At 41.5% G+C, this 27,866-nt stretch overlaps 1 protein-coding gene across 1 annotated transcript; it reads right to left on the bottom strand.

The window, feature by feature from the left end:
• Window positions 1-16: 16 nt before the first annotated feature.
• Window positions 17-27,866, bottom strand: LOC143009929 (coiled-coil domain-containing protein 148-like). Its single transcript, XM_076162031.1, has 14 exons — window positions 27,812-27,866; window positions 27,263-27,384; window positions 25,063-25,166; window positions 23,460-23,551; window positions 22,854-23,002; window positions 19,760-19,855; window positions 18,638-18,819; window positions 18,030-18,168; window positions 13,922-14,128; window positions 4,123-4,263; window positions 2,129-2,247; window positions 1,168-1,285; window positions 877-1,011; window positions 17-395 (listed from the first exon to the last, which is right to left on the bottom strand). The coding sequence occupies exons 1-14, from the start codon at window positions 27,864-27,866 to the stop codon at window positions 252-254; spliced, it is 1,803 nt and encodes a 600-aa protein (XP_076018146.1). The 3' UTR covers window positions 17-251.

The following is a 27,866-nucleotide window of genomic DNA, read 5'->3' as shown; positions in this document are numbered from 1 at the left end:
ACAATATTGACAAATGTACAAAGAGGTCATTTTTATTTGTGCAGCCCGGGCAAAATGTTTGCATTGACTCAGACAGATTGTGTAATAATCTCAGACAGCTCTGTGCATGATTATGGTAATACTGGATGTGGTGATTGTACTGTAAAATGAGACTTTGAGTCACTTTTGTCAACTGTATCTCTGTAAATATGAGTTTTGATCGTTCATCTCAATAAAAGAGTGTTTCTTTGACCTGATAATGTGGCTCGGGGTCAGAATTTGAGCACAGACTTGGTGTCCCGTCGTGGCGGCTTGGGGGGTTTGATGCGAGACAGGGCCTCTTTGGCGTACTGAGTGCGGTGCAAGCCGGCCTCTCGGAGAGCTCGCTCTATCCGAAATCTGGGGTCAGACACAATCTGGAGAATAAATAAGCAGTAAATAACACATTAACACACAGCCGCATATCCCGTCAGTTCACAATCATCATTGTTTGCCCTTGATGGTTTTACTGCACATTCCAGGACTCCTTTCTCATGAGAAAATGGATTTTGGATAATAAGTCACTGGCTATCTTCTTACATCTTACATAATAAACTGTTTGCCGAACTCTTCTGACACATTGATTGCCTGGGCGGCCTTGAGGCCAAGGCTGTGTAAAGGTCTCTGAGAGGACATTGAAACATTGATTGGCAAACATCTTGCTTCATCTCCCCACAGGGCTATTTAGAAGCTAAAATAAACATTAGTAGCTAAACATCATAAAGTGATTCCAAGTGAGGACACTGTGGGAAAGACGGCTGGCAGGTTGAAGTTCAAGAGCATTGATAAGGGAATGATGGCAAAAGGCTGTGTGGCTTCTTCCAAGGTTATATGAGGGTACACTTTATGGCACCTCACCTGTGTGTCTGTGTATGTGTTTACAACATAGAGCGGCTTTTGGAGCTCAGACTCCTCTAAGTTCAACTGCCGACTCCTCCAAGCCTCAGTATCTGCCATCATCCTGCCTGGATCCGCTTCTGCCACCACTGCAACCTACAATAAAAAAAAAGGAGACAGTGGTTGTATTCTTATATACTGCCATAGGGGGGCAGTGATGCTTTTACTCAGAAGAGTCCTGCCTAATGAGTCATTTTAACAAGCAGAGCAAATCAGTACGGTTGATACGGTTGCGAGTACACAATGATCCACCTGATTTCGGAGCGCTTCCAAACGGTTCCGCTTCTCCTCCTCTTCTCTCTGCCGTTCCAGCTCCTGCACCTCTCTCTCCTCCCTACGCCGCAGCAACATATCCGCCCGAAACCGCACCCTACGGGGGAGCAGAGAGGGTGAGGAGGAGATCATATCTAGCAGTCCCTCTCTTCCTCTACCACAATCAACATTACCCATCACCTCTGACACAGATGGACCCTGGGCAGCCACAGAGCGGCTCCATCTTCCATTATCGGATTTTATATCTCACTCAGACCCTCCTGATGTTTGCATATAGCACCTACCAGAGTTCAACTGCACCATTATCTGATCCCTCTGAATCCCAAAACATCACGTGTGTGTCTGTTAAACACTAAGTAAATAATACAAAACAGGCTTCAAAGGCTGGATCTTCATCTCAAAGTCCATGTTTTTCACCTCAGCTACAGAGGTGAAAGGGTGAAACTCACACTTTGACTCACTCTCATATATCCTCAGCAAGTGATTAAGTTCAGTGCATCCCTGGGGTTCGTATATGAGCTGAGGTGCAGTCTTGTGTCAATGTCACACCCAGACTAGTTTAGTTCTTGTTACTGTTGTTGATCTAATTGAACACTAAAAGAGCCTGACATCAAGACATGTTTAAGCACTGAAAGTTCTACTTCTACACAGTATACAGAAGTTTGTGCAATCATAAACTTCTTACAGTGCCAGAATACAAAGCAAATAACTCTTCTGAATGTCTTGTGTTACCCTTGATATGTCCATCATTACAGTGGAACACAATAAGATCAAAAGAGAAAGAATCACTTGTATTTTAAAATGTCTATTATTTATCAGTAAGCAAACTGTTAAATAAATGGAAGTTCTGTCTTGATAAACATGTGTTTCCAGGAGTTTAGACTTTCTTTGATGCACCAAGCAGCAGTGAGAACTCAGCATCCCACAGGGCAACACTCACCTCGCCTTATCTCGCCTGGCCTGATCTTCCAAGATGCTCCTCAGATGTGCCAGTCTGTCCTGATCCTTCCTCTCCTGCTCCTCCCTCCTCCTCCGCTGATCCCGATAAAACCGTCTCACCTGAGGAACCAGACAAGCACGGAAAAGTTGACAGAAAACAACAACAGTAGCCACACTCCCACTAATTTGAACGGCCACGGGGTCTTTACATCCTATCGATCAGGACCAGGCGGGAATCAGATACGCGTAAATAAGGAGAATGAGATGATATTTCACTGTCTGCCAGTCCATTGTGCCAAATTATATGGAATCCAATGCAGCCCTAAATACTCTCATTAATCAGAGATTGTCTCTTGTTGCACATGTTCTCCTAGTAGACCCCTGAGGAGGAAGTTAATTAAACAGACACACAGACACACACGCACAGACACACTCTTGTGTTGACGCACCTGTGAGGACGGTAAATTAAGCTAATCAAAAATACCAGGATAATCGTAACATCATAGGCTTTCAATTTGCTCCCCCATGTGCACCTACAATTAAAAGTCTTCACACAGCGTAACAGTCACGTTTTTGAAATCCTTAATAAACTCTGTTATCTTTCAAGTGTAGAAAGATAAGACAGGTAATACAGAAATAAATGGCTGAGTGGAGAGCTCTCTTAACACACACACGCAGACACACACACGCACACACAGCAGACTGCATGTACACTTTTACATCCGTTCTTGGTTTCTGGATATTAAGATCACTGTTATGAGTTCTCAATCAAATCCCGACAGTGGGATAAATACCAAAACACTGCAACTCAATCTTCGTCTTCTTCTGTCATGAACTTCCAAGTTTGGCTCGAGGCTCGATCAGACTTCTTGAATTCGGTTTATAATTGCTCTACTATGTTCCTGCTGTATTTTCTTCTTTGTTTGTCTTTTCTTTGTCTTATTGTTTGACCTTCTTGCCTTTATAAACCAAAATCCGTTTTTTATTTTCCCAAATGGAAACACTGAAAATGAAACTATACGTAAGTAAGTTAGTGCACATTATAAGTATGCTTTGTCATTAGAATGCTTGCATGCAAAGTGCCAGGGGAGCCTGAATAGAACACTGATTTATTTGTGAATTGTAAAAAAAGATGTTTCCAGTTTATATGTCTGTTGTTCTCTCTTAAAAATTGGAAAAGTGGGAGTAGGATCATCCAGGTGGGTGTGGGAGGATATTAGAGGTATTGTGTATCCACCAACGATCAAATAATGAGTTTAATTATTCTGCTGTGTTGTTGTGAGTCACTACACAGCTCACACACACTGGTGACACAGTCAGGTTGTACTTGCAGGTTAAAACTTTGACTCTAATCCAAATGAAGGAAATCAATGCATTTGAAAAATCATCTATACACTATAATGCAATTCAAATGAGTATAAATCAAAGTAGATTTAATCAGGTATGTAAATATAATTGAAGCTTGACCTACACCTACACATGTGATTCCTCAATGGACCGACTCCCCTCAATACGATTACACAACACGTCATAAAAATTCTGAGAACAGCCGATTCCTGTTAATTCCATCTGTGCATAAGTCTTGTTAACAGTTACATAATAGGATGATAGGAAGTGCGTGTAAATGTAGAGTCAATACATTTACACGCATGTACAAACTTAGATTCTAATACATTATAAAAACCATAATTACGTTGAAATAGTCATAAACTGACATTGATGTTATCCAAGTAACAAAGGTTGTTTATTTGATTAACTCAAGCATGTAAACACTTCTCCTCTCCTTCACTTCTCTCCTTGACATTCTCTGCATGCATTTTCTCACCTGGCATACTTCGCCTCAAGCATTGACTCAAGTATATTGAACAAAAGATTGAATCCCATTAATTCCACATTTATTGTCTTACTTCACATTCTTGCCTTCAGCGTGTTGAAGCCAAAAATGTGAGCGTGTGCATGTAAACACTCTGAGTGATGAGTGACGGTTGCATTTACTTGATCTTTTTGCTGCGATCTGACGGCCGCCTCCTTCTCCTGCCTCCGTTTTAGCCTCTCCTCCTCTTCCTCTTGTCGCCTGGCAGCTATAGCGGCCTCCAGCTTGGCCACCTCCTCCTGCTGGGCACGCCACTGCTGCAGCTGGAGACAAAAACACACACACTTATGCAAATACACATAGAGGGGCAACCAAGAGCAAGTTACTGTCCATCAGCTGCCATCTTGAGAAATACAGGGAGACAACCAGCTGAGGCCCAGTGCCAGAGTTCTGAAGGCGGAGTATGTTGTTGTCAGAGCACCTCAGGAGGCGCAAAAGCATTGAATAATAAAGAAAGCCTGACAAAACTGTACTTATTGAAGCTGGAAAGATGTGAATTTAGACTGCGTATAGGCTATTGATTATGCAGACAATTCCAAAAGGGCAGGCTTTCTAAATAGAGAGAACAGACTGGTTTCACCTTGATACACATCCAGCAAAGCTCCAGAGAGTGTAATGTAAACTGTGGGAGGAAACCTTGCAGCTCCACACTATCAACATCTCAGGAGCTGGGAAACACAGCAGCCTTGTTTAGCTGGATTGTAAAAAAAAAAGTTCTATGCTTTCAAGGTAAAATGCAACGGATTTCTTAGCATCTCTAGGGTCTTTGAGTAACCACAACAACACATTTAAATCTGAAAGAAGTCAGCAGACTACAAAGTTTAATCATTATGGAGCTCTCCCAAATAGTTGCAATGCTTTCCCTCCACATAAAAGTGAGATATGTAGAACCCTACAAATGACTTTTTAAGTGACACAGTTACGATACCCATTAATAGTAACACTGCAAACACAATGCTCAGAGTAGCTCCCCTCTCTCATGGCGCACCAACAATAGCTTTTAGTGTCAAATACGTCTCCTTTAAGAAGGACAGGTCATATTAAATCATGTTTAAACCACAGCCTGGAATGATGTGGCCCTCTGCCATAAAATGCTTTAGTGTCCATCTTTAAGTTTTAAGAGAAAAAGTCATTTAGTAAGTTATTGTAATTCAACTGAAAGCATCTCACAAATGGTGAAAAACTAAACTGATAGTGAACTGAACTGATCATCAGGGAGTAAGAAGAAAACCTTTTTATTTTATTGACACTTTGTTAAATTAGTTTTAGCACTATTAGCAGAACAGTTAATAACTTCAATTTAATTAATCTTCCAGAGGAAATTTGGGTTGAGCAGGCGTTAAAAAAGGGCACACAGACCCAATCAGTGTACTGCACACTCGTCAGTGGAGTGGTATGGCTGGCTGAGTATGCTTGAGTGAGCCACAATCAAATGTTCACAAAATGGAACTCAATTTGTGCTCCTTTCACTAAAAGGACAGAAATAGTATAACCTGCGACAACTTTTATATCCCACAGCCGAAAATAATTTGAAAGTAAAATTGCATTTCTGGACATCTTTTTTTGGGGAGGAGTGCTGTCTTCACTCAGTCAGGTAGACATCTGGAAACCGACAGTATAATAACATTTAGCACACACACACGCACACACACACACACACACGCACGCACGCGCACACGCGCACACACACAGACACACAGTTTGCAGGGGAGTGAGTGACTGACAGGTTTGTTATGCAGCAGGCTCTCTGTGGCATGCTGGGTATTAAAGTTGCATTCTGACCAGACAGACAGTTTCACAAATCCATTAGTCGAGAGCTTGAAAATCCCCAAAGGAGTGAGCTACAAATTAACATGGTGGAACACACATTAGCACCAGCTGCATCATCCAGTCAATCATATGCCTGTAGCAGATGAAGCAGCTGAACAATCCCTATCTTAATTCCAGTTCCATTTGAAATCAAACCAGTTGCAAACACACAAACCCTGTGCAGACATTCAGGGCTCTAATATCCTGAAAGGGGGCACAAGCACAATCAAAGAGGAAACTTGTGTTGGGGTAAACAATCAATCTTTGCAAATTTGGCAACTAAAGGATCCTTGTAACCACCACATGGGGTCTGAATGGACTGGGTGCACCTGGCACTGGGATGATGCTCACTAGATGATCACTTTGTAAAGCAACAGTCTGTCAGATTGTGTAAGATTAATAATAAGATTGTGCAGTGAGAAAACCAGGATGACTCCCTTTGACACACTCCAGTCCTGCCCCCACAACTCGTCCCAACCGAGCACATGAGACACGATCGACATCTCAATCAATTTCAGCAAATTCTACAAAGCTTTAGTTTTCAGTCGCCTCTCAAATTGTTTCCAATTGTTATGTCAAGTTATTTTCAAAGACAAATATATCTGTGCAATTATGCTTCAACTAAAGTAACACATGGTACAATACAATATCCTGGCTTTGCTGCCGTCTGTACTAAAAAGCTGCTCTCATTTAAGTCATATTTGTCATATATTTCAAAAAGCAATTCCACAAATGCTCCCACTGTGTGAAAAGCAGAGGTTCCATTTGTATGATGGCATGAAGTGAAATGAGATTTGACTGTAATAATGCCATTTACAAGGCGCCACACATTTAACGAGGCCACAGAAACTGTTAACAGGTTTGTTTAAAGTAAAACTCTGCTGAGATCTGAGAGTAACAACTATTTGTTTGAGATCTTACATTGTTCTCACTCGATTTCTAGTGTCTATTTACATTTTTTGTGTTGAAGTAAGTGTAGCCACATAATTGAACCGAACACAGTATCATTCATATTGCTGTATGATGCTGCACCTGAATGGTTGAGGCCTTTACACACATCCCACAAGCCGTTAACCTTTTTTTAACAATAATTAATAATAATCCAGTATGCCATCCCAGTGTTGATATTGCTTTATCTGTTGTGGGAAGATTCCATTTCCCCAGTTGTTTTCTTCTTAGCGAGTCCCTGTTTCCTTTTTGCTGTTCATTAGCATTATTGCTTTTAGTAAGTATCAGTATTATCTCCTTATTAGAAAGTCACAGCAATGATTCATATGACTTTTGCGACACACCAAGATGCAATGAAAACCTCAACGGCACCATTGAAAATCCCTCAAATGCCATAAACTTTTTTTTTAGGTTTTTTTATTTAATTAGATAAGATAACCTCGGGAAGATAGTGCTCAGATGTTGGTTTATGTTTCAATAAGACATTATTGCTGCAGACTGTACGCTGTTCTACAAAGAGAACAAAATATAGGCTGATAATATTCTTATTACAGCAACAGCATGGACTGTACTAGCTTCTTTGTGCCACTGACACCATGTTGAACTTTAGTTCTGCCATCTCCTGGCAAGAGGGTGTTACTGCAATGGAATTCACAAGCCAATGGAATCTGAACTCTGGCCCTGAAATGATTAAATAAGTTTGGTTGTTGATTTTATTACTGTCCTCAAAGTTGAAATGTGAAGCAGTAATGTGTACCTATAACCTCTTTTGTGTTTGTGTCAATCATTGCAGGGGTCGTAGGCATCGTTGTCATTTGCTTTTGCTCTGTTTGAACTCTGTTTTACTCTGGCATTGCAAGAGTTACAAAGCTACTGTATTATATAGAAGGTCCCCAAATTGAGCATTGCATACAAGCGATTTTGTTTAGGCGTTTTTCACACAATAATGCCCCAAAAAGGGTGAATATTTGAGTTAGTGTGTGTTAATGCTGGTAAATGTACTGTGTGATTCTGAAATTAAAGAATTAAATGATGACTGACATACAAACATATAATACTTAAACATACATTTGTCACTGTGCTCTGATGTGTGTTTGTTGGGTGGTAATGATTTTTCATTCATTTGCATTTGTATCCTGAAAGTATTGAAAAAGTGTGAGAAAAGCAATAATCAGCAGGCAAAAGACAAATGGGGAAATGGATGAGTTCGTTTTGCTGCACTGCCACATGAGTAATAGGTTTGTTTTCCAATTAGCAACAGGCTTCAAAGTATACACAGATAGAGATGAGGAGGAAAACACTGCTGCCGAGGAAGCTGAGCAAGAAAGCAGAGTTGATTTGTGTCGATATGAGTTCGTTTGATTTCAAATAAATAGCATAAAATGAAATTCTACACATTGTCCACACAGCACATGGGGGTCTGATAATGATCCATGTTTCATAGATGACAGGATGCAAATCTGTAATTGAATCAGACTTATTCTAATCTTCACAGTTTTGACTTCTTAGATTGTGTTTTCACTTGTATCATTGTTTCCACAACTTTTCCAAAAACGGATATTTAACCCTGGAAAAACACATTTACAGTCAAATTCAATGACTGACAGGATTTTCACGACTGTAGAAACCCTGATTCCATCGTCCACAGATCATACTGCACAAGCTTTATTGTTTGTGGAAACCAGAATGAGAAGCAGAGACTGCAGTTACATCTACTGCAACATCAAGCTGAGTTCAGGTCTCAAGATGATATCAGCGTGGTTGCTGCCAAGAACCTGGAGAGCAGAATGTACAGTATAAACAATCTGCCTGCCTGTGTGTGTGTGTGTGTGTGTGTGTGTGTGTGTGTGTGTGTGTGTGTGTGTGTGTGTGTGTGTGTCAGCATTGTATTAGTTACTTTTTCCATAACCATGTGAAATAAATGAATGATGAGGTGCAGCACAGGTGCGGTCCACATCACAGGAGAGACACATTACGGCCACAGCAGATTGCAGAATTGATTTTTTTTTTTTCCTTCCTGTTTACGCAGAGATGAAAAAGCATTTCACAGAGCCCAAAGCAGATGAAACGCTCATTATGTGTAGTCGACATTTATTTTGACACTGGAATCTCATTTTCTCTGAATTTGATTGAAACTGGGGCGGCCTCCTTCCTCATGGTGTCACAGAAGCCACTGCGGAAACATCAGAAATACAATCGAATGGAAACCTTTTCATCTACACAGTCCAGTCTGCTCAACGCCACATTGGATAAATGTGCACAGCTAACATTGTCTTCAGTCAAGGAGCGCTGCAGAAGCTATCATCAACATTCCATCTGAGGCCATTTAAAGGCAGCATTTGGATGTGTAACGAATGAGTGAACACATTCATGTGAATTCATGCGAAAAAAAAAAAATTCCCCAACCAGTAAAATTACCTTTTCTGTATCTGAGCTAAGTATTCCATCCCTCCGTGTGTGGAGCCACTACTAATGATGCAAGACTTAAAACGCTTCAAGGATATCAACTAATATTCTTAAAAATAAACCCGGTAATCGCAGGTTCATTTCTTCTTGGTGAGAGATATTATTCAGATATGAGCAATTAACCCAATAGAGGGTTGTCACTGAAACACTGTGAGGCCCACGCACAGCTTCCATGTCCGTGTTGCCATGTCCAGCAGGCCAGCAGGGGGATGAAGTGCCACACTCATCATCCCACACAGTGCCACTGTCACTCAGTGTCATGGGGGAACCTGCTAACACACAGAGCTCAGAGCGATGCTGCGTTCACTTGCACACTGTGGACATACGTTGATCTGTCACGGTGCTCAGCTTATGGTTATTAATACTTAATGGTGCTCCCTATATCTCCCCCGTTTTACCATTTTGATTGCGTTGCCTCTTTTCCTGTTGGCTGCCTCATCCCTTGCCCGTCTGAGCACATTTACACATTCTACTGTCCCATCAGGCTTTATTTACTCCTGGAAAACACAATATGTTCATCAGCATATTGACGATTATGGCAGCTATTTGTCAGAAAACTGTAGCGCAAACAGCTGAGTCGGAAAAGAAGAGTCTGTCTAATGTTTGTGAGCAGGAGTGCTCCAAAAGTGAAGTTACAACATAAATGTCATAAATAACAACACAGGGCAGGTAAAGTACAAAATATGAGGCACATATACAAACATAAAGAAAGGATGACAACAACAATAAAGTAGAGAAGATGATGTCCTAAAAAGGGTAGAGGGCTATTGGGAGTGATTTACGCATTTGTGTGTCTGTGTGTGGTTGCGTGTTGGGCTATGAAAGCTATACTGTGTAGTGAAAAGACAAAGAGGAGAAAATGAAGGAGGAGAAGGAAGAGAGGAGCTGTTGTGATGTAATGGTGATGTCGTAAGTCTTGCGGAGAGCAGTGGGGGGTATGGAGTGAGACGACTTTCAGGGCAGTGGCTCCAAACTCCAAACTCCTTAAGTTTAGGTGCAAATCTGGATCCAGGAGCCACTCCAGCATTTGTAAAATGATTCTTATAGATAGGTTCCTACAAAATAATCAATCATCTACCAATTTGCGAAATGTAATGGTTTATTTATCCCATTATTTACCGCACATCTGCACATCTAGATGAATTTAAAGCTACTGCACCTGGAGTCAAATGTAGGATTTATTTGCCTTTGTGGATTTACCCCAAGTACCCCTGTTTCCCACAGAATCTTAAATGTGTGGTAGGTTTATGCTCCTGCCCTTGCCCTTGAGCCTGTAGACCTGGAGTTGGTCCCTGGATGCTGTACTGTGGCAGCCCACTGAACATTAAGAAAAGGTTAAATGCAGTGGGCGAGTTTCCCCTCACTGACAACAATATGTACTTAATCCTAGGATATTAATGCCTCACTTCTTTCCCTTTGAGGGCAGCACGGTGGCACAGTGGCAACACTTGTTTCCTCACAGGACAAAGCCCTTGTGTTAACTGTGTGGGGAGGGTCCTAGGTTTATGCTCCTGCCATTGCCCTTGACCAAGGCACCAAGCTGTAGACGTAGGAGTTGGTCCCTATGTAACTCGCTCTGGCTGCCCTCCATTTTAGTTAAAAACAATGGGTCAAATTCAGCAGATATATATGGGACCAATTAAAAAAATACATACCCTGCCAGTTTAATTATCCTCATAATCCAGTGAGTGTAGCTATTCAACGTGCTGTAATGTGCTGCATCTGTGGAACTTTCTCTGAACAACTGCAGAATGGATGTGTCTAGACAGGTGGATCCAGACACAGCCATATTTGCATGTTGCTATGGTCTGTGTGACGACTTTGCCCTTCACAAAATAGAGGTGTTCAGTCTAACTCTGGCATCAATTACCCTGGATTTCTTCCCACTGCACATCCCTCAGAAGAGAGCTGAATGGGCTGCATGAGCTGCTAATGAGGTCAACACCAGACCGGCGGTGGCCAAAAAATCTCCCTTTACATTCATCAATAATCCCTCACACCTGAACCCATAGAGGCACAGAGAAGATGGAGTTTGGAGGGAGGCTATTTGTACAGTAGATATGATTGAAAATATACCTGGTGAGGAATTTATACCGATGCATATGTGTCCATCAGACCAAAGATAAAAAAATACAACCCTAAGAAAAGGAGTCATATGAGTATGTGGAATAGCTGTGCTCTAATTAACTACAGGTCCTTTTATCTATGCATATTTAATCCAAAATACCTCTTAAAATTACAATATCAGATTTATTTGCATCTTTGTTCCACCATCTCCATTGACACATAGTCACATATTCAAGGATGGCATGGTTTTGCTATCAGTTTGGCCCCAAATTATTGAATTAGTTGGGTTGTTGTCAGTTTTTCTAGTGCACAAAGCTGAAATCTGAAAGCGTATCGATAAAATATAATGGCCAAAAGCGAAATTCTGTGATTCCCTGCTAGTGTGTAGGAGTGGGGTGGTGAAAGAGTATTAGCCTTAAAAAATGCTATTGCTTAAACTAAGAAATGGTGAAAACTGTGGTAGGGTCGGAGATTGGTTAAATGTCATTCAGTGAATACACTTCGTTTGTGCCAGATGCATTTGCTGAAAAGCAATGCAACGCTGGAAATGTGAGCCTCTAATAGTTATACCTGCCAGCTATATTGGGAATCGTTATCTTCCACTGAAACATAACTTGGAAAATCAGAAGCAAAACAAAAGTGGAATAAAATGCAGTGTGGAGAAGAGGAGCTGATCTCAGGAGGGGTTCATAAGCAGACGCAGTGGAGGGAGAATCTATCTAGTGTCTCCAATGTGTCCCTGTGCTGGGATAACAAAGGCAGTGAGGGAGAGATTGGACATGAACAGGCGCCCATCTGTGCACCACAAACTCACACTTATACCTCTCACTCAAAAAAAAAAAAAATCGGAATCTAACAAAGTGTGTGAAATGAGAATGAAAGTGCCTGGTTTACATAAATGCTGTGTTTGTGGTTTGATTTGCTGACATAAAAGAGTCAGGGAAAGTAGACGCATCTCCATTATGTTCCAATGAAGATTTACCCCAGGAATTAATGATATGTTGCTTTTAAAGTACTTTAGAAAAAGGCATGCACGCACGCACACGCACACACACACACCTGACTTAAATAATAATGATGATAAAAACAAGACACAAACACAACAGTGCTGCACCTGTTCAACATTATGGATAACGTGACAAAGAAGCAGAAAAATGTGACAGTGCTCATGACTGAGAGTGACTAGAACTCCTGAGCTGTTAGATTCATACATGATACTCCCCATTGTCTAAACGTGCAGTAGTGCAGTAGTGTTTCACATCCTAATGCACATGACAACTGCTCTAATATGTATCAGCACATTACTTAATGGCTAATGTAATAGCTTGACCTAAAGTGGCCCTAGAAGTATGTATAAGTTATAAGTATGATGTAAATTAGCATTGACTCATGCATAAGTTACAGTCACAAATCCAGAATGAGTGCAAGGCACAAGGTGGGAGGACATGAGACCAGTGGACACTAAAGCAGAAAGACGATACGCTAAGTCCAAGAAATCCGCAGTGTGCCTGCACTTTGCACAGACGGATGATAAGAAAATAGTACAATATGAAGGAACAGCTTAACAACAGAATGCCCTAGAGTGCATATGCATTAACCCAAACACACACATTTTACAGATACGGCTACTCTACCGTTTCACCCTGAGTAAATCTGTCTCATAGTCTCTAATCACATGACCTACATGTGCAAGGACGATGGAAGGAAAGAAGTGGAACACCATGAAGAAACTTGTGAATAAATGAAGAACATGCAAACTCCATATGATTGCATGGAATCAAACCAAGGACCTTTTCAGCGGGAGGCAACTGTACAAAACACTAAACTATCATGCAATCCCAGCCATGCTGAAAAGTAACCTGTCGAAAACATTGACCACTGCTGGTGATCTCTGTCACTCAGAGTCTTGTCATCTAATCAGCCACAGGTCTCTGATCCATAGAAAACACTGAGCGGCCACAGGACGTACACACCACGTATTTCACCACAAGCAGGCAGACAAATCTAAGTTAATTCACACAGTGCTGCCACAGTAACGCGCAGAATTGATCACAGGAGAGTTGTGATTTGTTGTGCGAATGTGACTAAACACCCCTCAGGAACAGCTGCATCATGATTACCAGCTTGATTGCGGCCATAACACATCCTAAGTGACAGGTAAAGCAATATGCCGTCAGAAAGGTGGGATGGTGTTAACATTCAGCTTCAGCAGCGGATATGTTGCTTTTGAAGAGGCAGTTAGGCCCAGCTGTTCATCTGTGCCTTCCCCCTTTTCTCATAACAAATAACAAATATATGCAACTGCTGATCAGCACTCTAAATATTCTGGAAAGCAATTCTATAATGTCAACTCTACTTACTTAAAAGTGTAGGTGTACACAACAAATAGGCTGTCCTAATGTGTAGAACAATGAGCAGTGACATGAATGTTACAGATGTACAGTTCCTGATGGAATTGCGTGGGCGGCAGAAACACTGTAGCATAATTGCTGCCATTATCAGAACGACACGGTTCCATACTGTGTCTAAAGCTTTCAGCCGTTTCACAAGCATGTGGGCACTGCGGATGTCAGGGTGAACCTGCCAGACAGGGTTCTGGGAAGAAAAGCCAAAGAAAGAGATTGAACTAACCTTTTGTCTGAGATGTGCGCAGATGTTGTGTTGGAGCTGTCGGTCTCTGTGGAACTCCAGCTCCTCCTGGTGGGCATGCCTCGCCTCCTGCAGGGTAACGAGGGCTCTGGACAGCAGCTCCCCGTGGTCCCGCTGCCACTGCTGGGTCACGGCTCTTAGCTGCGCCTGGGTGAAGCGTTGCCAGTCCCACATACGCTCATGCTCTGTCTGGAAGAATGGCATTGACAGGAGAAGACCTTGTTTGTACCTCATGGTAGAACACAAAGGAGTTCACTCAAAAGAAATCTTAATCATCTTTGGCGTCAAAAACTCAAAGAGCGCGTGACTACGGTTCATAACTGTGCCAAAAACTCTTCTTCTACTAAATAATTAATTAATTTAGCAGCAGAAAGGACTATCGTGATCAATAATCAATAATACCTGATTTGTGTCATTGAGATTGGTGCAGAATCTTACAAAAAAATGGAAAAACACCTCACAATCTTTGCTGTATTCAGGTTGGCACCAAAGGTTTGAAGGTGCTTCCCAGGGCCATGCCCCACATGTGCAATAAAAATCAGTTGTGGACTTTTTGTGTAATCCTGCGAACAAAAAACCAAACGGATCAGACAGAAACAATGACCTCCTTGCTGAAGGTAACAACACAGCGTGCAAAGTAGAGGCATTGTGGGCTGAATGCAAAATCCTGCTGCAGTGTTGTACATCGCTTTGTGTCCAATTCCCAAAACGCTACCATAAATCCTTAAACATATACATGCATTGTCTCTAAGATGCAGGACCGAAAGCCAGAGAGAAACTGTAGAATATGGGTCCTCTCTGATGACTGTAAAATGTCCTGAAGGAAAACAGGTCCTTTCTGTGTGAGGGCTGCCTGTAGCGATTCATCATTGTGTCAGCATTCACAGAGGCACCATCACTTGGCTGCTTCATTGGAACAGAGGGAATGATATTCATCTACGGGCTAATCGCGGCTAACTGACGGTGGGAAGGCATTAGACGGCTGACTGGTTTTATTGAAAATGAACGAGCTGACAGACCTGCCAACGAAACAGAAGTGCCAGAGGCAGTCAAGCAAATCCTGTTTATTAATGCACAACTTTAAAACTTCACCACCTTTGTTCCTCACATAACCCAATACCCTTGTCTTTCTCACTTTTTTAGAGGTGAGTAAGCCTGAGCATGAAATTGTGTTCATGAATGCTTGTCTGATATGTGCATGTTTTCACACAGGCATGAATGCTCATATTACATATTGTGGACGCATGGACTGCACTGAAGTGCTACTGCATCCACATTCCCCCGTGGAGTGAGAGAAGAAAAGATGAAAATGCTCCCCGTAGAGAGCCGGGAAAAGGTAAGCGCTATGAATTATTTCCACTGCTGCCTTGGAACATTATGAAAGCATTATGGGAAAATCCATGCGGCAACCTCCTGCATCTTGATATGATGAGCTCATCTTAACACCATCAAAGGATCATCAGTGACAATAAGGAGTCCGATCCAGCAGAGGGAGTTCTCCACTCTGATTAGCAGGGGTGCACATAATGTTTTTATTCAGGTACTAAAATGGGAAGTACATTTATCCTTGGGGTGCCACAGACTCCAACCAATTATTCCTCTATGCTTTGAATTCAATTGGATGCTAGCGATACCAAACTAACCCACAGTACCTAAATAAACAGGAACCTACCTTCTGTACTGCCGCGATTAAAGCACTATAAGGTATACCCACGTTACATACCGAATACACAAGGTGGCGGCGGTGAGTTTCCCATTTCAGGTTTATCGCATCAGAATTCCACTCCATACTCCCAAGGATCATTTGATATTGTCCAGTTTGATTCAATATACTCAATGTTGTATTCAACAGTGGCGTAGTCCATAGGGGACTGCCACCCTCCGAACCAGAGGGTGGCCGGTTCGAGTCCCCCGTGGGCCAAAAGTGTGGATTGGCAGCTGGCAGCCAAAGAGTTGCCAGTTTGTCTCCAGGCCACTGCCGAGGTTCCCTTAAGCAAGGCACCGAACCACAACCTGCTCCACTGGCGCCAGCTGCTGGCTGCCTGCGGTGCCCCCTCTGGTGCATGTGTGTAGGAGGAGGGCGCCAACTTTCGAATGTGTGTGTAGCATTTGTGTGGAACATGTATGCAATAGCATGTATGTTCTCAAGCTTGAGACTATTGAAGGCATTCTTCTTAATATTCTCATGAATCATTTCCTGAACAGCATGCATCCATTAAATAGAAACTACATAAATATATATAATTTCACAGCAAACTCAATTCCTTAATTAAACAGACAGACAGAACAGGCCGAGGGAGACAGAGACAAAAGATGAAGGAAGACACAGACTCTTCCATTTGAGGGCATGCATGTGTGACCTGCACATAAGCTAGCTAGAGTATCGCACCATCTGACAGTGATCATCCACATACACAAGTAGCTGTATTTCTCAGAGACAGTGATATCTACTTGAAATGTGAGTGGAGGTCTCTGCTGGACTATCTAATGCAGGAAATCCACTTCGAAAATCTTGGAGTTCAGAGAATTACATAATGGCAAAAAAGCAAGGTCGGCTAAATAAATCTTTACGGCAATTTCACAAGTACTATATTTAAACCAAGCACACTGTCGAAGTGTTAAAAGGGTATCGCTGACCAACTATTCTGAGTCTCAAACCTTTAAAATGTTGATTTAAAAGTTTCCAGAATCAGATCAATCTTTTAGACACACAAAAATGGGAAAATGTGGCTACTATTAGCAATTGTAGAGGAGACAGACGGAGATTGATCACCAAGGCTTTAAGCTGTTACTCTGCAAAAACCCATTAACTGTGGCAATATGTCATCTCTGCTATCTTGCTATGAAACAGTGCGGGTGTATATTGTATTAAAATTTAAAGGAAACTGACAAAACTGAAAATGATGCCATCATCCTCAAATGATTGAATTGGGACGTCAGTACAGTGAAATATTTCTCATTCAATCTCACTTTGTCAGAATCAGACAGTAGCAGTAGTGTGCAACAAAAGAAGAATTAAGACCTTCTTCATAAAGATGATGCCCTAATTATATGTTCTAACTAGATCATGTTCATTCTCATTCTGTACACAGTTAATATCTATGCAAAGCACACGGCTGCCAAACAGCAATCGGAGGCATTTCTGACTCAATATCTAATGGAGTCATGAACATCATTCGCAGACACACAGCTCACTTTCAGTTTATCCTCACTTGATGCCATCTGTGTCAGATTTGTTGACGTACTGTGTGCCAAAAATGTCTTTAGGATATTTAGACTTGTGCTGTACACAAACATTCACTTCATAAATGGGCTTTCAGCAGTCCAATTTGCAGCTCACATTGATTATCTACCGAATCCCAGCTATCTTAATTATGACTAATAGCTGAATTAGGAGCAGTTAGCACTAAATCGGCCCTGGGACTGTTTATGAGAAAGTGAATGTAGATAAAGAGTGTTTCCACAGCCCCCCTAAGGCTGAACGATCACAGCCCTAAATACAGCACCAAGCTAGAACTGACATGAGGACAGGTCTCTTGGTGAGGGAGGGGCTGGCGGTTGTCATGGCAATTCTAGGTGGTGGCTTGAGCAAGTTGTCCATGGTGGGTGACACCGCACATCCTGCACCGTGCTGAGCGGATCATTGTCCAGGCTTATCAATCTGTCTGCTCGGTTCAAGGAACTCAGATACATTGACCAGGGAGTCTGAGACTCACACAGCATGGGTGCTACAAACTGACAAAGGGAGTTACATTTATAGACGAGGATGTGTTTCTGTGCTTGTTCGTCTTAATGTGAAATAACCTCAGGATATTATAGGGAGGCAGTGGCTCAGTGGGTAGTGCTTCCGCTTGGGAACCGGAGGGTTGCCGGTTCGAGCCCCTGCCGAGGTGCCCCTGAGCAAGGCACCGAACCCTCAATTGCTCCCCTCTGCGTAGGGTGGTAATGTAATGTAAGTCGCTTTGGATAACAGCGTCTGCCAAATGCTCGTAATGTAATGTAATGTAATGTAATATAGCGAGAATTCTGGTGTTCACGAATTTACATCATTCTCTTTTGTACGTCTCACATATTTCATCAAACTACTGACCAGTTCTTGTCTAGTTTTGTCCGGGAAGTGTCTTTGCAGCATGTCCATGTAGAGGACTCTACGGTTGGGCGTGTCATAGGGGTACTGAGCTACCGTGACCTGGAAGCGGAGGTGGTCATCTGCACACCAGCCACAGAACCTGAAACAGACCCAGACCCAGAAATAAAACAAAGCAAACTGAAATGAATACCATGACTGTGAATTCATCCAGAAACATGACCTTGGGAGCGCAATCATAAATCCCACATTATTGACAGAAGCTGTTTGCGTTTTATAGAACCATATGAAAATAAACATGTAGGTGTAACTCATCTATGAATCACTGATATAATGAAACTCTTACTGACTTGACTTGTTCTGCAGAGAGAAATGACTGTGCTGCTACGGTGTCAGTGTCACGCTGAGTTTTCCATCTTTCATCTTAATCTGCCCTGCTCTCGCTTGGCTAAATGGATGACTGGACATGCGATTAAAACCCACTTTTTTTCAGAGATGGATAAGATATTGAGGGAACTGTCAGCTGGAGAAATCACCACATTTTTCTCTTGATGTATAATCACTTTGAAGTTGTAATACATTTTTAAACATGAGTACTCCTCGAGGCCTACCTGCATATTCCTTTCAGCAGTTGTTGAAGATCCTGGAGCTTGTTCTGGTACCTCTCTGACAGCGAGTGGAAGGCTTGGACCAGTGATTCCTTGAGGTCGGGGTAAGGGCAATCTGAATCCAAAACCTCCTCTGGAATTTTCTCCATCTTCTCAAGATTATCTGAAGTACTAGTAAGATAGTCCTGCACAGGGAAATACAGCCATCAAGAAGAAATACTTACAACTTCAGCATGAGACAAATGTACATTCATTGCATGCCATGTTTGTGCAAGATGGGTATCCGTCAGCTAAGTTTGATGAATGTCTGTTGAACCATAGCACTATGACAGACAGGGGAAAACGATGGAGCTCATTATCCATCTGTGCCGGTTCATAGATGTGACTCATAGCAGCAGTCAAACAGCGAGAATTTGGCCCTAAATTTCTGTCAGGATTTCGGCAGCTGCTGACTTTGTTCACAAGACCACTAAATTGGCCATTGGCAGAGGTGATTATACTGTGATGAAGCACATCAACCAAATATTTCTTCATAATTCTCTCATGATTGCCAAAAATTGCAGTCTCCAAAAGTGTGGAGGTGGAAGGAAATTTGATCAACTCGCTCTTTTAACTTCTTACCTGCTGCAGCGCATTCCCGCCTCCACAACTCCTCCTGCCTGCCATCATGAGAAATTATGATTGCAAATTGAGGCAGCGAGGCCCCTTGTGGTAAATGATGGTATTTTTTGGGCTTAAAGGATTTTCCCAGAATCTGATCCGATCAGGAGGAGGCAAATTCTTCAAAACGTATTAATGAAAGGTAAAATACTGTAGCTTTACATCTCTGACACAGAATGTTTTTGGAGTCTGTCTTTGGGCATTGAATTGGTCATTGGTGGATGTGTCTCGTTCTGTGATCTAGGACAATCATTTTGGATTGACAACAAGATATTTCATCACAATTCGAACACGATTCTTATCTTTCAACTATGGCAGGCCAAAAATCTGTAAGAGCCAAAAACACATCTGATGAGTAGCTAATGCAGAGATCCAGTTAAGTTTAAATAATTATTTTCCTTGTGTATGATATTTGTCACGATTCACGGAACAGACCATGTCTAAAACCACTTATGAGAAACATACCTCCAATTCAAGGTCCATGATCTCTTTGTCCAGGGCCTGGTACTCTGCATTAAGTTTTGCAATGATGTCATCCTGCTGGTCTTTCACAAACTTTACCTGGTGATTTAAGTGTGAACAAAATATTTTAAGTTATTGAATATAGAAATGTTATGTTAAATCTAGAAACAGACTTGGCAGAAGAAAATCAAATCAGCAGCCAATAGCTGTCAGATTGTCCTTGACTTTGTGAACAAATATTGCTAATATGAACCAAATTATTCTGGGGAAACAGAGAAGCACATCCTGCTCTGACTATCAAGGAATCGCTGTAACACTCTGATTTCCATAATGCTTTGGGAAAGGCTTTCTGTTTGAATTCACAGAGCTTAAGGATGTGGGGCTGTGTAAGAACACACAAAGGAGTCTGGAGAGATTGTAGCTATGTGCTGCAACACCCCCTCCCCCCTCCGCCCCCCCTGTAACGCTCTGTCTCCTCAAATCAGCTGAATGATCACAGTGAATGGTTGAACTCCCTGTTCTCTCAGTCGTCTGGATTCTGAAACATTTATCATAAGAATGAATCACTAATAGCAAGTAATTGTGCCCTGCTTATTTCCCTGGATGTTTAGTAGGAGAAAAACAGCTTGTTAGAAATGGAGACGGGATGCTTAAATAATTAGCGCTCTTTCTCTGTGGTATTTAGAACAAAAATAGTGGAATCGTTTATGGCAGCAGCTATTCCAATCCATAAAAATTAAACAGAAGTAGTCACATTGAGATTTTGTTGTACAGGATAAATGAAATCTGGGGTTCAATGGATCTAAATGATGCCAAAAGTTCACCATAGCTAATTTGTTCAATATGACACTTTCTGCTCAGATGACTTTATAGAATGCTTTGAATCGTCTTGAATCTTATAATATTTTGGACTAAGCCAGATTTGTTGCAAGGAATCCAAATTATCCTGCAGTGCTTCCCATTGGATACTGTAATGACCTTTCTCGATAGTCTTTTCTGTGATCCAAAATTGCACGTAGACACAGGATGAGCAAACTCCTGTTATGCTTTGGTAAATAACAATCTGTTCCATTGTTCGATAACCATAACAGATTTTGCACTGAGCCTCTAGAGTCTGAGGTTTACCCTTACTGTCTCTAGACTAAGCTAAAACATACAAAGACTTGTACTTATTTTTATCTAAATGCTTTGCAAGTGTCTGACTTATTTATTGAATGTTTGTGTGATATTCATTCAAAGAGTGAAATATGGAGAATCAGATGGCAGTGAATATGTTTCCTTTATGGCTTAATTTATTCTGTTCAACCATGGCACTAAATGCATCAGAGTCACTTTTCCATCACCTTGTACACTCAAATGGAAGTAATATAATGTGTGTACTTTATACTTAAGCATTTCAAAACTGTTGGTGGAAACTGAAGCTGTGATAGTAGGTATGAGGCTGCTTAGCAGGCTGGTGGAGCTCACCCTCAAGCTGGGACTAAGTTGCCTAGAGACAAGTCAAAAGCATTCATATGTAGAAAGGGAAAATGAAGAAACCATCTCTCCCAGCTACCCAGAAACCATCTTGAAATCTCTTGATCTGCTGCTAATCCATTTTGTAGAAAATGTAATCATTTCAACAGATATATCTGATGTAAAACTCTAGTAAAACACTAAACTGTAGAACTCATACAAGAAATGCTGCAAGTGAAGTTTCAAACTACCAAGGTAAATGTTCTATTATTGCTTACTTTTTGATTTGCCCGTTCCCCTATAAGCTACCGTACTGCACAGAACACAGATTTGAATTTGAAGGCAAAATGGTAAAAATTCCTTTTTAAACTAATTACAACAGAATTGTTATTATAACCCCAGACCAGAAAAGCGTTTCTGTGATTTGCTTCGGGTAAAAATGAGAGAGCAAAACAAGGCAGTAAAATTAGAAACAGAAGACCAAAAGACAAGAAGAAAAAGACAAGCAGGATGGTGGAGGGAGGTTGCTCTGTTGTGGCCAAGCAATCAGGTGGGCAGTGGCTGTGGGCCAGAAGCAGCAGAGGGGATCATGGGAAAAAGACAGGATGAATGAGCCACAAAGGGAAGACAAAATGGCTGGCAGACAGTGTTAATTCCAAATATGATCTGCTTTCAAAAGCCTCCCTGCTCCTTAATCTCACCATTCATATCTAGAGCCGGCAGAAAGCCTTCAGGAGTCAAAGCACAATTAAGAGTGGTGACTTGGGGACTGAGGATATCTGACATAATAAAAGATATGTGAAGAGTGAATAAACCCCTTAAGCAAGCGGAGACCTTTATGTGAGCTAATAGCAGTGTGATTTATGTTCACTTCTATTACATGTGCAGAACAGGGTGTTACATTTTGCTACCTGTAGAGAGAATTCAGTTAAGATCCATTGTGAAAAGTGTTGATGGTTTTGATGGGTTCAAATACTGAATGTTAACCAGGAGTCAAGGTTAAAACTCTTTTAAAAAAACTTAATCAATGTATTTCTGTTTGTGTAGATGGAATACTGTGTGTATATATAAATACTGCTTCATCACATTAATGATGAGCACTTGGATACTAAAGCAGAAATCGACAGACAATAGTGTGATACACTGGAGGCTTGTATTTTTGAGACGCTCATTATTTGAAGGTGAGTCAACCGTCATAACTCTTGCATAGCCTCGCTTACGTTTATTTTGAATCTTGGATTGTGCAATAAATATGTTTGGACAACACAGGTGTCATTTATATATTTTCGAGTATGTAATCTCGCGCACACACAACACATGTAGTTCACTTGTGCCACTGGTGTGTACACTGACATTATTGATGAAGTGCTGCCACTTAATGGAGGAGATTTCAAATACTTGTTAGGAAAAACTAGCAAATAATCTAATCCTTAACATAGTACTCTGAGCCAGCCCTACGTCAAACACAGTAAATCCAATTTATTCAAAAGCTGCAGTGTTGACATCTCCTTGACACAGCATTAAAATCTTGATTAACTGTGGAAAATAAAGTCTCTGTTCAGTCCTTTGTCTGTTCCGCAGTAACTGTAGTCCCCCGCTTGGGACATAACTGACACTGATTCCTTTCTTATCACAAAGTTACCTGTTGTAATACTTGTTCCCAGTTTGATGGACGGGTAGTGAGCTGCTGCTGTACTTCACCCAGTCTGAAGAGCAGGTCATCTCTCAGCTCATGAACAGGCTCCACAGTGGCAATCCTGAATGACTCTCGCTCCCTTTCTAGGAATAGCTCTGCATACCAACACACACATATGCAGGCAAACATTCACCAAATCAATTGAAGACATGCACATTGTACTACAACAAAAATAATCTTAATAACAATATCATTATCAATAGTCATTGTTTTTGTCACCGTTAGAAAATAATTTTAGGAGGAGCAAAACAGGCTTTTATTCAATTAGATTCAGTAGCTCCCACACATTTGTTGGGCAATGGAACAGATATGCTTAATCATGCAGCTGTCTCCTCCAGCTGTGTAAGAGCTTCCACTTTATGCTCTTACATGATTGCATATTGGGCTGTGAGACTATGAGCGCACAGCAACAGCACTGAGCAGATCCAGTGCAGACACTGATGGAGGGCATCAGTGGGTGTAGACAAGGTACAAGTCAGGCTCTTCAATTATGTATGCGACTAAGTACATCTCAGATTTACATGGTCATATAACTTCAAAATTGAGGCTCACCATAATCTTGAAGGGAGAAGATGGCAGTGTCTGTTGTACCGTTTGGCCTTATCTGCGCTACAAAGTCACACAGGTCGTTCTCGGCCATCTCCCTGTGGCGTAGAAAAAGCACATTACATAGACAGATAGCACACACACACACAGAGCTACATTGGAGGGGATCATGGCAGGCGTGTCTATCCATCTGTCCAAAACATGCACATTCATAAAAGCACAAGCTAACTACACAGTACCAGCATAATTGAAGCTCATTCATACAGCTTCTGATGGATGGCACTGGTATACCATTAGAAACATGTTGTAAAGTGTGTCCCAAGGAAGAAAAGGAGGAAGGAGAGTCTACATGTTATTGAGTTGCTGCATATTTAAAGTTCTTCCTCTGTTGTCAAATCTGCAAAAAGCTTTTTAAGACAAGAGAATAAATTATAAAAAACAAGTCTTGATTCTTGCATGATGGTGTGATTTATGAATAGCAAATAAGGAAACGCTGTAAATAATGAAAAAATGTAGCAACACCTCCACTACAAAATGTTTGCAACCGTTTATTTATGAATGAGGGAACATCATAGCTGGCTGCCATTTGCCTTGAACAACTGTTGCTGTGTTGTAAGAAAGCTGAGGCCCCCCTGAGTGGGCATTGGCACCCTGACTCCGCTTACTACACATGGCTGCCCCTAACACTAAGCTACTCCTAATGCTGAGCAAGTTGAACACACAGGCCCTGACATGGAGAGCCAGGATATCCCATGTCTCTGCCCTGTCAAGTAGGGTGGTTAAGCCAAAAGATGTCAACTCGATATACAACAGAAAGCAAGATCTTTTATGACGTTTGCCCGAATGATACTGGAGTGTGTGGAGTTGGGACACCGTTGTCAGTTCAGGAGTCACTTTGCTTTATGAATTGCGCCTATATATCATCTTCCATTACATAACTGCATACTTCTCACTGACTGGCCAAAGGAGAAATGCATGATTGAAGAAAGAGTAGCCATAAAGACATACTGGCCTATCTCCCATTTGACAGGGCGGTTATTGAATCCTGAGGCAGTTTAATTGGCTGCGCTGTATGTGTATATAGTTTTGGAAGCAGTGGAACATTTTATGACTAAGCTCATTATTGAAGCTCACACTTGTGTACACCATTAACCTTGGCTGGCTCAGACACCATCATTACACAGCCAACACGCTGCACCCCGGAGTTAGCACTGCCCTTCTCACTTCACAAGGCATGACACCGCTGGGGAGTCAGTTCCACTCTTCTGCCTCAGCACACAGAGGGAGAGCGTAACATTTTCTCCATTCAGCTTACTCTTTTGTCTTCACACAGCTCTAACACTACAACTTCTACCCTCTCTCTCTTCTATTTCTACCCTCATTCAATGTCATTACGAGAGACAACCAGCTTCAATCTTTGCACTCCGTTTTTCTCCCTGATACATATGCCAGTTTTGGCTTACATTTGTCCCTTTTTTTACCCTATGTTTCAAACAGTTCCCTGCTGCCTGGGCTGAATGGGACCTAAGTGGAACGGAATGTGTGTGGTGTTAGAGCAGATTCAGAAAACTGCAGCAGATAATGACAGGGAGTAATGGGAGCCACTTACTGGGTCTTTTGCAGCCTGGGGTATTCTCTGCTCCACACCTGTCTGTGCTGCCGTAGTGTGGCGCTCTCCTTGGTTGCCATGGCGGCACACAAAGTCTGATGGACCTTTAAGATAGCGTTTAGTGCATGACAAAGCTCATTAATGAATGTACAGTGTATATGGTGAGGTTAAGTCCCTGTGTGATGTTTGTTTAGTTAACTTTTGACAAGCCAGTTAATCTCCCACAACACATGATCAACTATCCAGACAAATAAGAATCTGGAGTATACTACACTAATCATTCATTAAATATGTAACAAAAGAATAACATCATCATCAAAATGAAAATAAACAATATGTGATGATGCAGATTTACATGGAGAGTAGTACATCTTTTAAAAATGAATTGGGTCCATCATAGGCCATTTATCCTCTATCTAAGATAAATCGTTCTTGCTTTCATTGCACATTTGAGCCTGCTTTTATTCAGGGATTTGGTCCAGTCAGACTATGCATTTGTTAGTTTTTTGGGACTTTTGTCTCTGAGAGGCTTATTATCAGGTAATTCAAATGAAACAATACCACCGTTCCAAAACAACAATCATCTGAAAATTAAAGCAATCAAGCAAAACGTGCATGACATGCATGAGGCATGTTGCTAAGAGGGGAGAACGCAAGTCTTAATCTAAACCAATTTGTTTGTCTTTCACATCATGAAAGAACCAGGTCCTGCTTTGCACCCTTCCCAGAGCAGAGCACTATTGTGTTCATCTGTTTTTCTCCACACAAGCCACTGACTCAGATAATTGTACAAAAGAAGATCTCACGTGAGTGTGTAGCGCTTGGTGAGAATAACCAATGGGATGCTGTTATTGTAGTATTTGACTTTCACATTAAAAGGCTGCCTTTAAGAAAACATGGGAACATGATGTGCTGGAGTCTAGAATAAAGAACCATCATCGATTTTACACATCAAATTCACTTTTTGGTGTTAGAAAGAATCATAAAACATTCACTATATAAGGGCTTTTGTGGCTGTATAGGGCAGCAAGTCAAGGAAACGGACCTCTGGCAACACAAATAACCATTTGAACAAGAAGTAACCCTTGTGATATCATTGCTCAGTTTCCCCGACTTAGGACAGGGTCATTTATAGCGCAATTTTCATATGCTGTATAGTGCCCTTACACTAATCTTACTCCAATCGTAACTTACCATTGAAGAAGGCGTGCGCATTTGTGTGTGTGTGTGTGTGTGTGTCCATCAACACAACAAGCTCCATTTGTAGCGCAGTTTGTGGTTTGTTTGGTGACGAGGACTACTAAACTGAATTTGATTAGGCAAATCAGTGGAGCCGCCCCTATGAATGTGATTATATTGTTTTAAAGCAACTACGACGATTTCAACAACAAATAAAATGTATAAAGGCTGTGCCTAATTTTTGCAGTGGTAGATGATATTATTTCGCTATGAAGTATCCACAACGATTCTTATCAAGAAGCAAATTTCAAAGGTTTTGATAAGTACGGCAGAAAATGCTGCCGGCCCTTTCCTAGAGAGCAAATCAGATCTCATGCTTCAGCAATTCATGGCCATTTATTTACCATCCATCACATCACTGCTGAGAGATGCGCAGAAAGCCTGCCTTTCAGCGGGGCGACTGGATGCGAGTGTCGCCCATCTTATCTAGTCCACGCAGAGAGCAAAGCTGCAACAAGCCACGGGCAATTGTAATAAGATACTAAAAACTCTTGCCACAGTTTAGCAATTAAAACACAACAGGGTTAACAGCCTGATCGCCATTGCTTAGATCGAGGTAGAACACTACAAACTTCAAACAGTTTTATAGTAAATCCCCAGGAAGCTTAATGAATATTCATTAGAGTGGCAATGCTATTGTGTGCGGCAGTGTCATTACTGCTCGGTTTGTCCCATGGGGTTTAGTCCCCTCACAGAATGCGGCATGTAAGAGAGAGACAAAGAAACAAAAAAGGGAAAAGGAGACATATTGTTTTATCATCTCACACTGATATCAGCTGCCACTATGAGTTCAAGCACAAAGAAAGGAGGATATTGGTAGCTGATGAAAACTGTTATTACTCTTTATAGTCATAGATTGAATCACGTCAAGTTATTAAGCATAAAAATAATTGCCTCATAATAATACCTAATAGTAACATTGTCTAAATGCAGTTGTTTTATTGATAATGACCAAACTTACCTTTTGCCCAATGAGATCAGATTCTTGCCGTTTTGCTTCAACCATAGCTTTTAAACGTTGATATTCAGCCTGTTTGTACTTTGAGCTGCCAAGGCCATTTTTCATTCTTGTTGTCAGTTTTGCTACATGAAAGCAAGCACATGATACAGCTGAATTAGGAACACGGAAACTGCTTAACATGTCCTCACATTCAACATCTCAGAGTAGGGAAAGTCTTTTCTGCTGACTTAAGCAACGAGAGAAACAAGAGGCTGAGACAAACAGATAGTACAAGTGTAACCATTGTGGATTGTAAGGGTTAAGGGTCATTTGGGACATTTCGGCATTGGTGAGTTTGAAGGGGGAGCTAAATATGGCAATTCAGCTGTGGAGCCCAAGGAGACAGGTGAATAAACACACACAATGCTGCCTGACAAAAGCTTCAAAGTCTTGACAGCATAAAAATTCCACATCTTAACACATGGGCCTGGGGTCAAACGTATTTAACAGACAAAGGGACCACTAAGTCAACAGTCAGCCATGTTTCAGACCTAAATATCACTGACTTACCTGCATCTTCTGCTCTGTAGTTGGTAATAAAAGCCCGTAGGTCCCTTCCGCTCAT

The sequence above is a fragment of the Genypterus blacodes genome, unplaced genomic scaffold, assembly GCF_046128005.1.
Source record: "Genypterus blacodes isolate CSIRO-AG114 ecotype Tasmania unplaced genomic scaffold, CSIRO-AGI_Gbla_v1 ptg000118l_1, whole genome shotgun sequence".
In the NCBI taxonomy this organism is placed as follows: domain Eukaryota; kingdom Metazoa; phylum Chordata; class Actinopteri; order Ophidiiformes; family Ophidiidae; genus Genypterus; species Genypterus blacodes.
Note: the sequence above shows the minus strand (reverse complement) of the source record. Positions and strands in the feature narration are given on the sequence as shown.

What these genes read in the sequence shown, in the direction of transcription:
- LOC143009929 (XM_076162031.1), bottom strand. Translation starts at nt 27,866, where the DNA reads ATGAGCGGAAGGGACCTACGGGCTTTTATTACCAACTACAGAGCAGAA. An exon ending in CTTCTCCCTTCAAGATTATG is followed by an intron (nt 23,003 to 23,459) that starts GTGAGCCTCAAT and finishes GTTGGTATGCAG; the next exon opens with AGCTATTCCTAGAAAGGGAG. An exon ending in TCATGGACCTTGAATTGGAG is followed by an intron (nt 18,820 to 19,759) that starts GTATGTTTCTCA and finishes TTCCCTGTGCAG; the next exon opens with GACTATCTTACTAGTACTTC.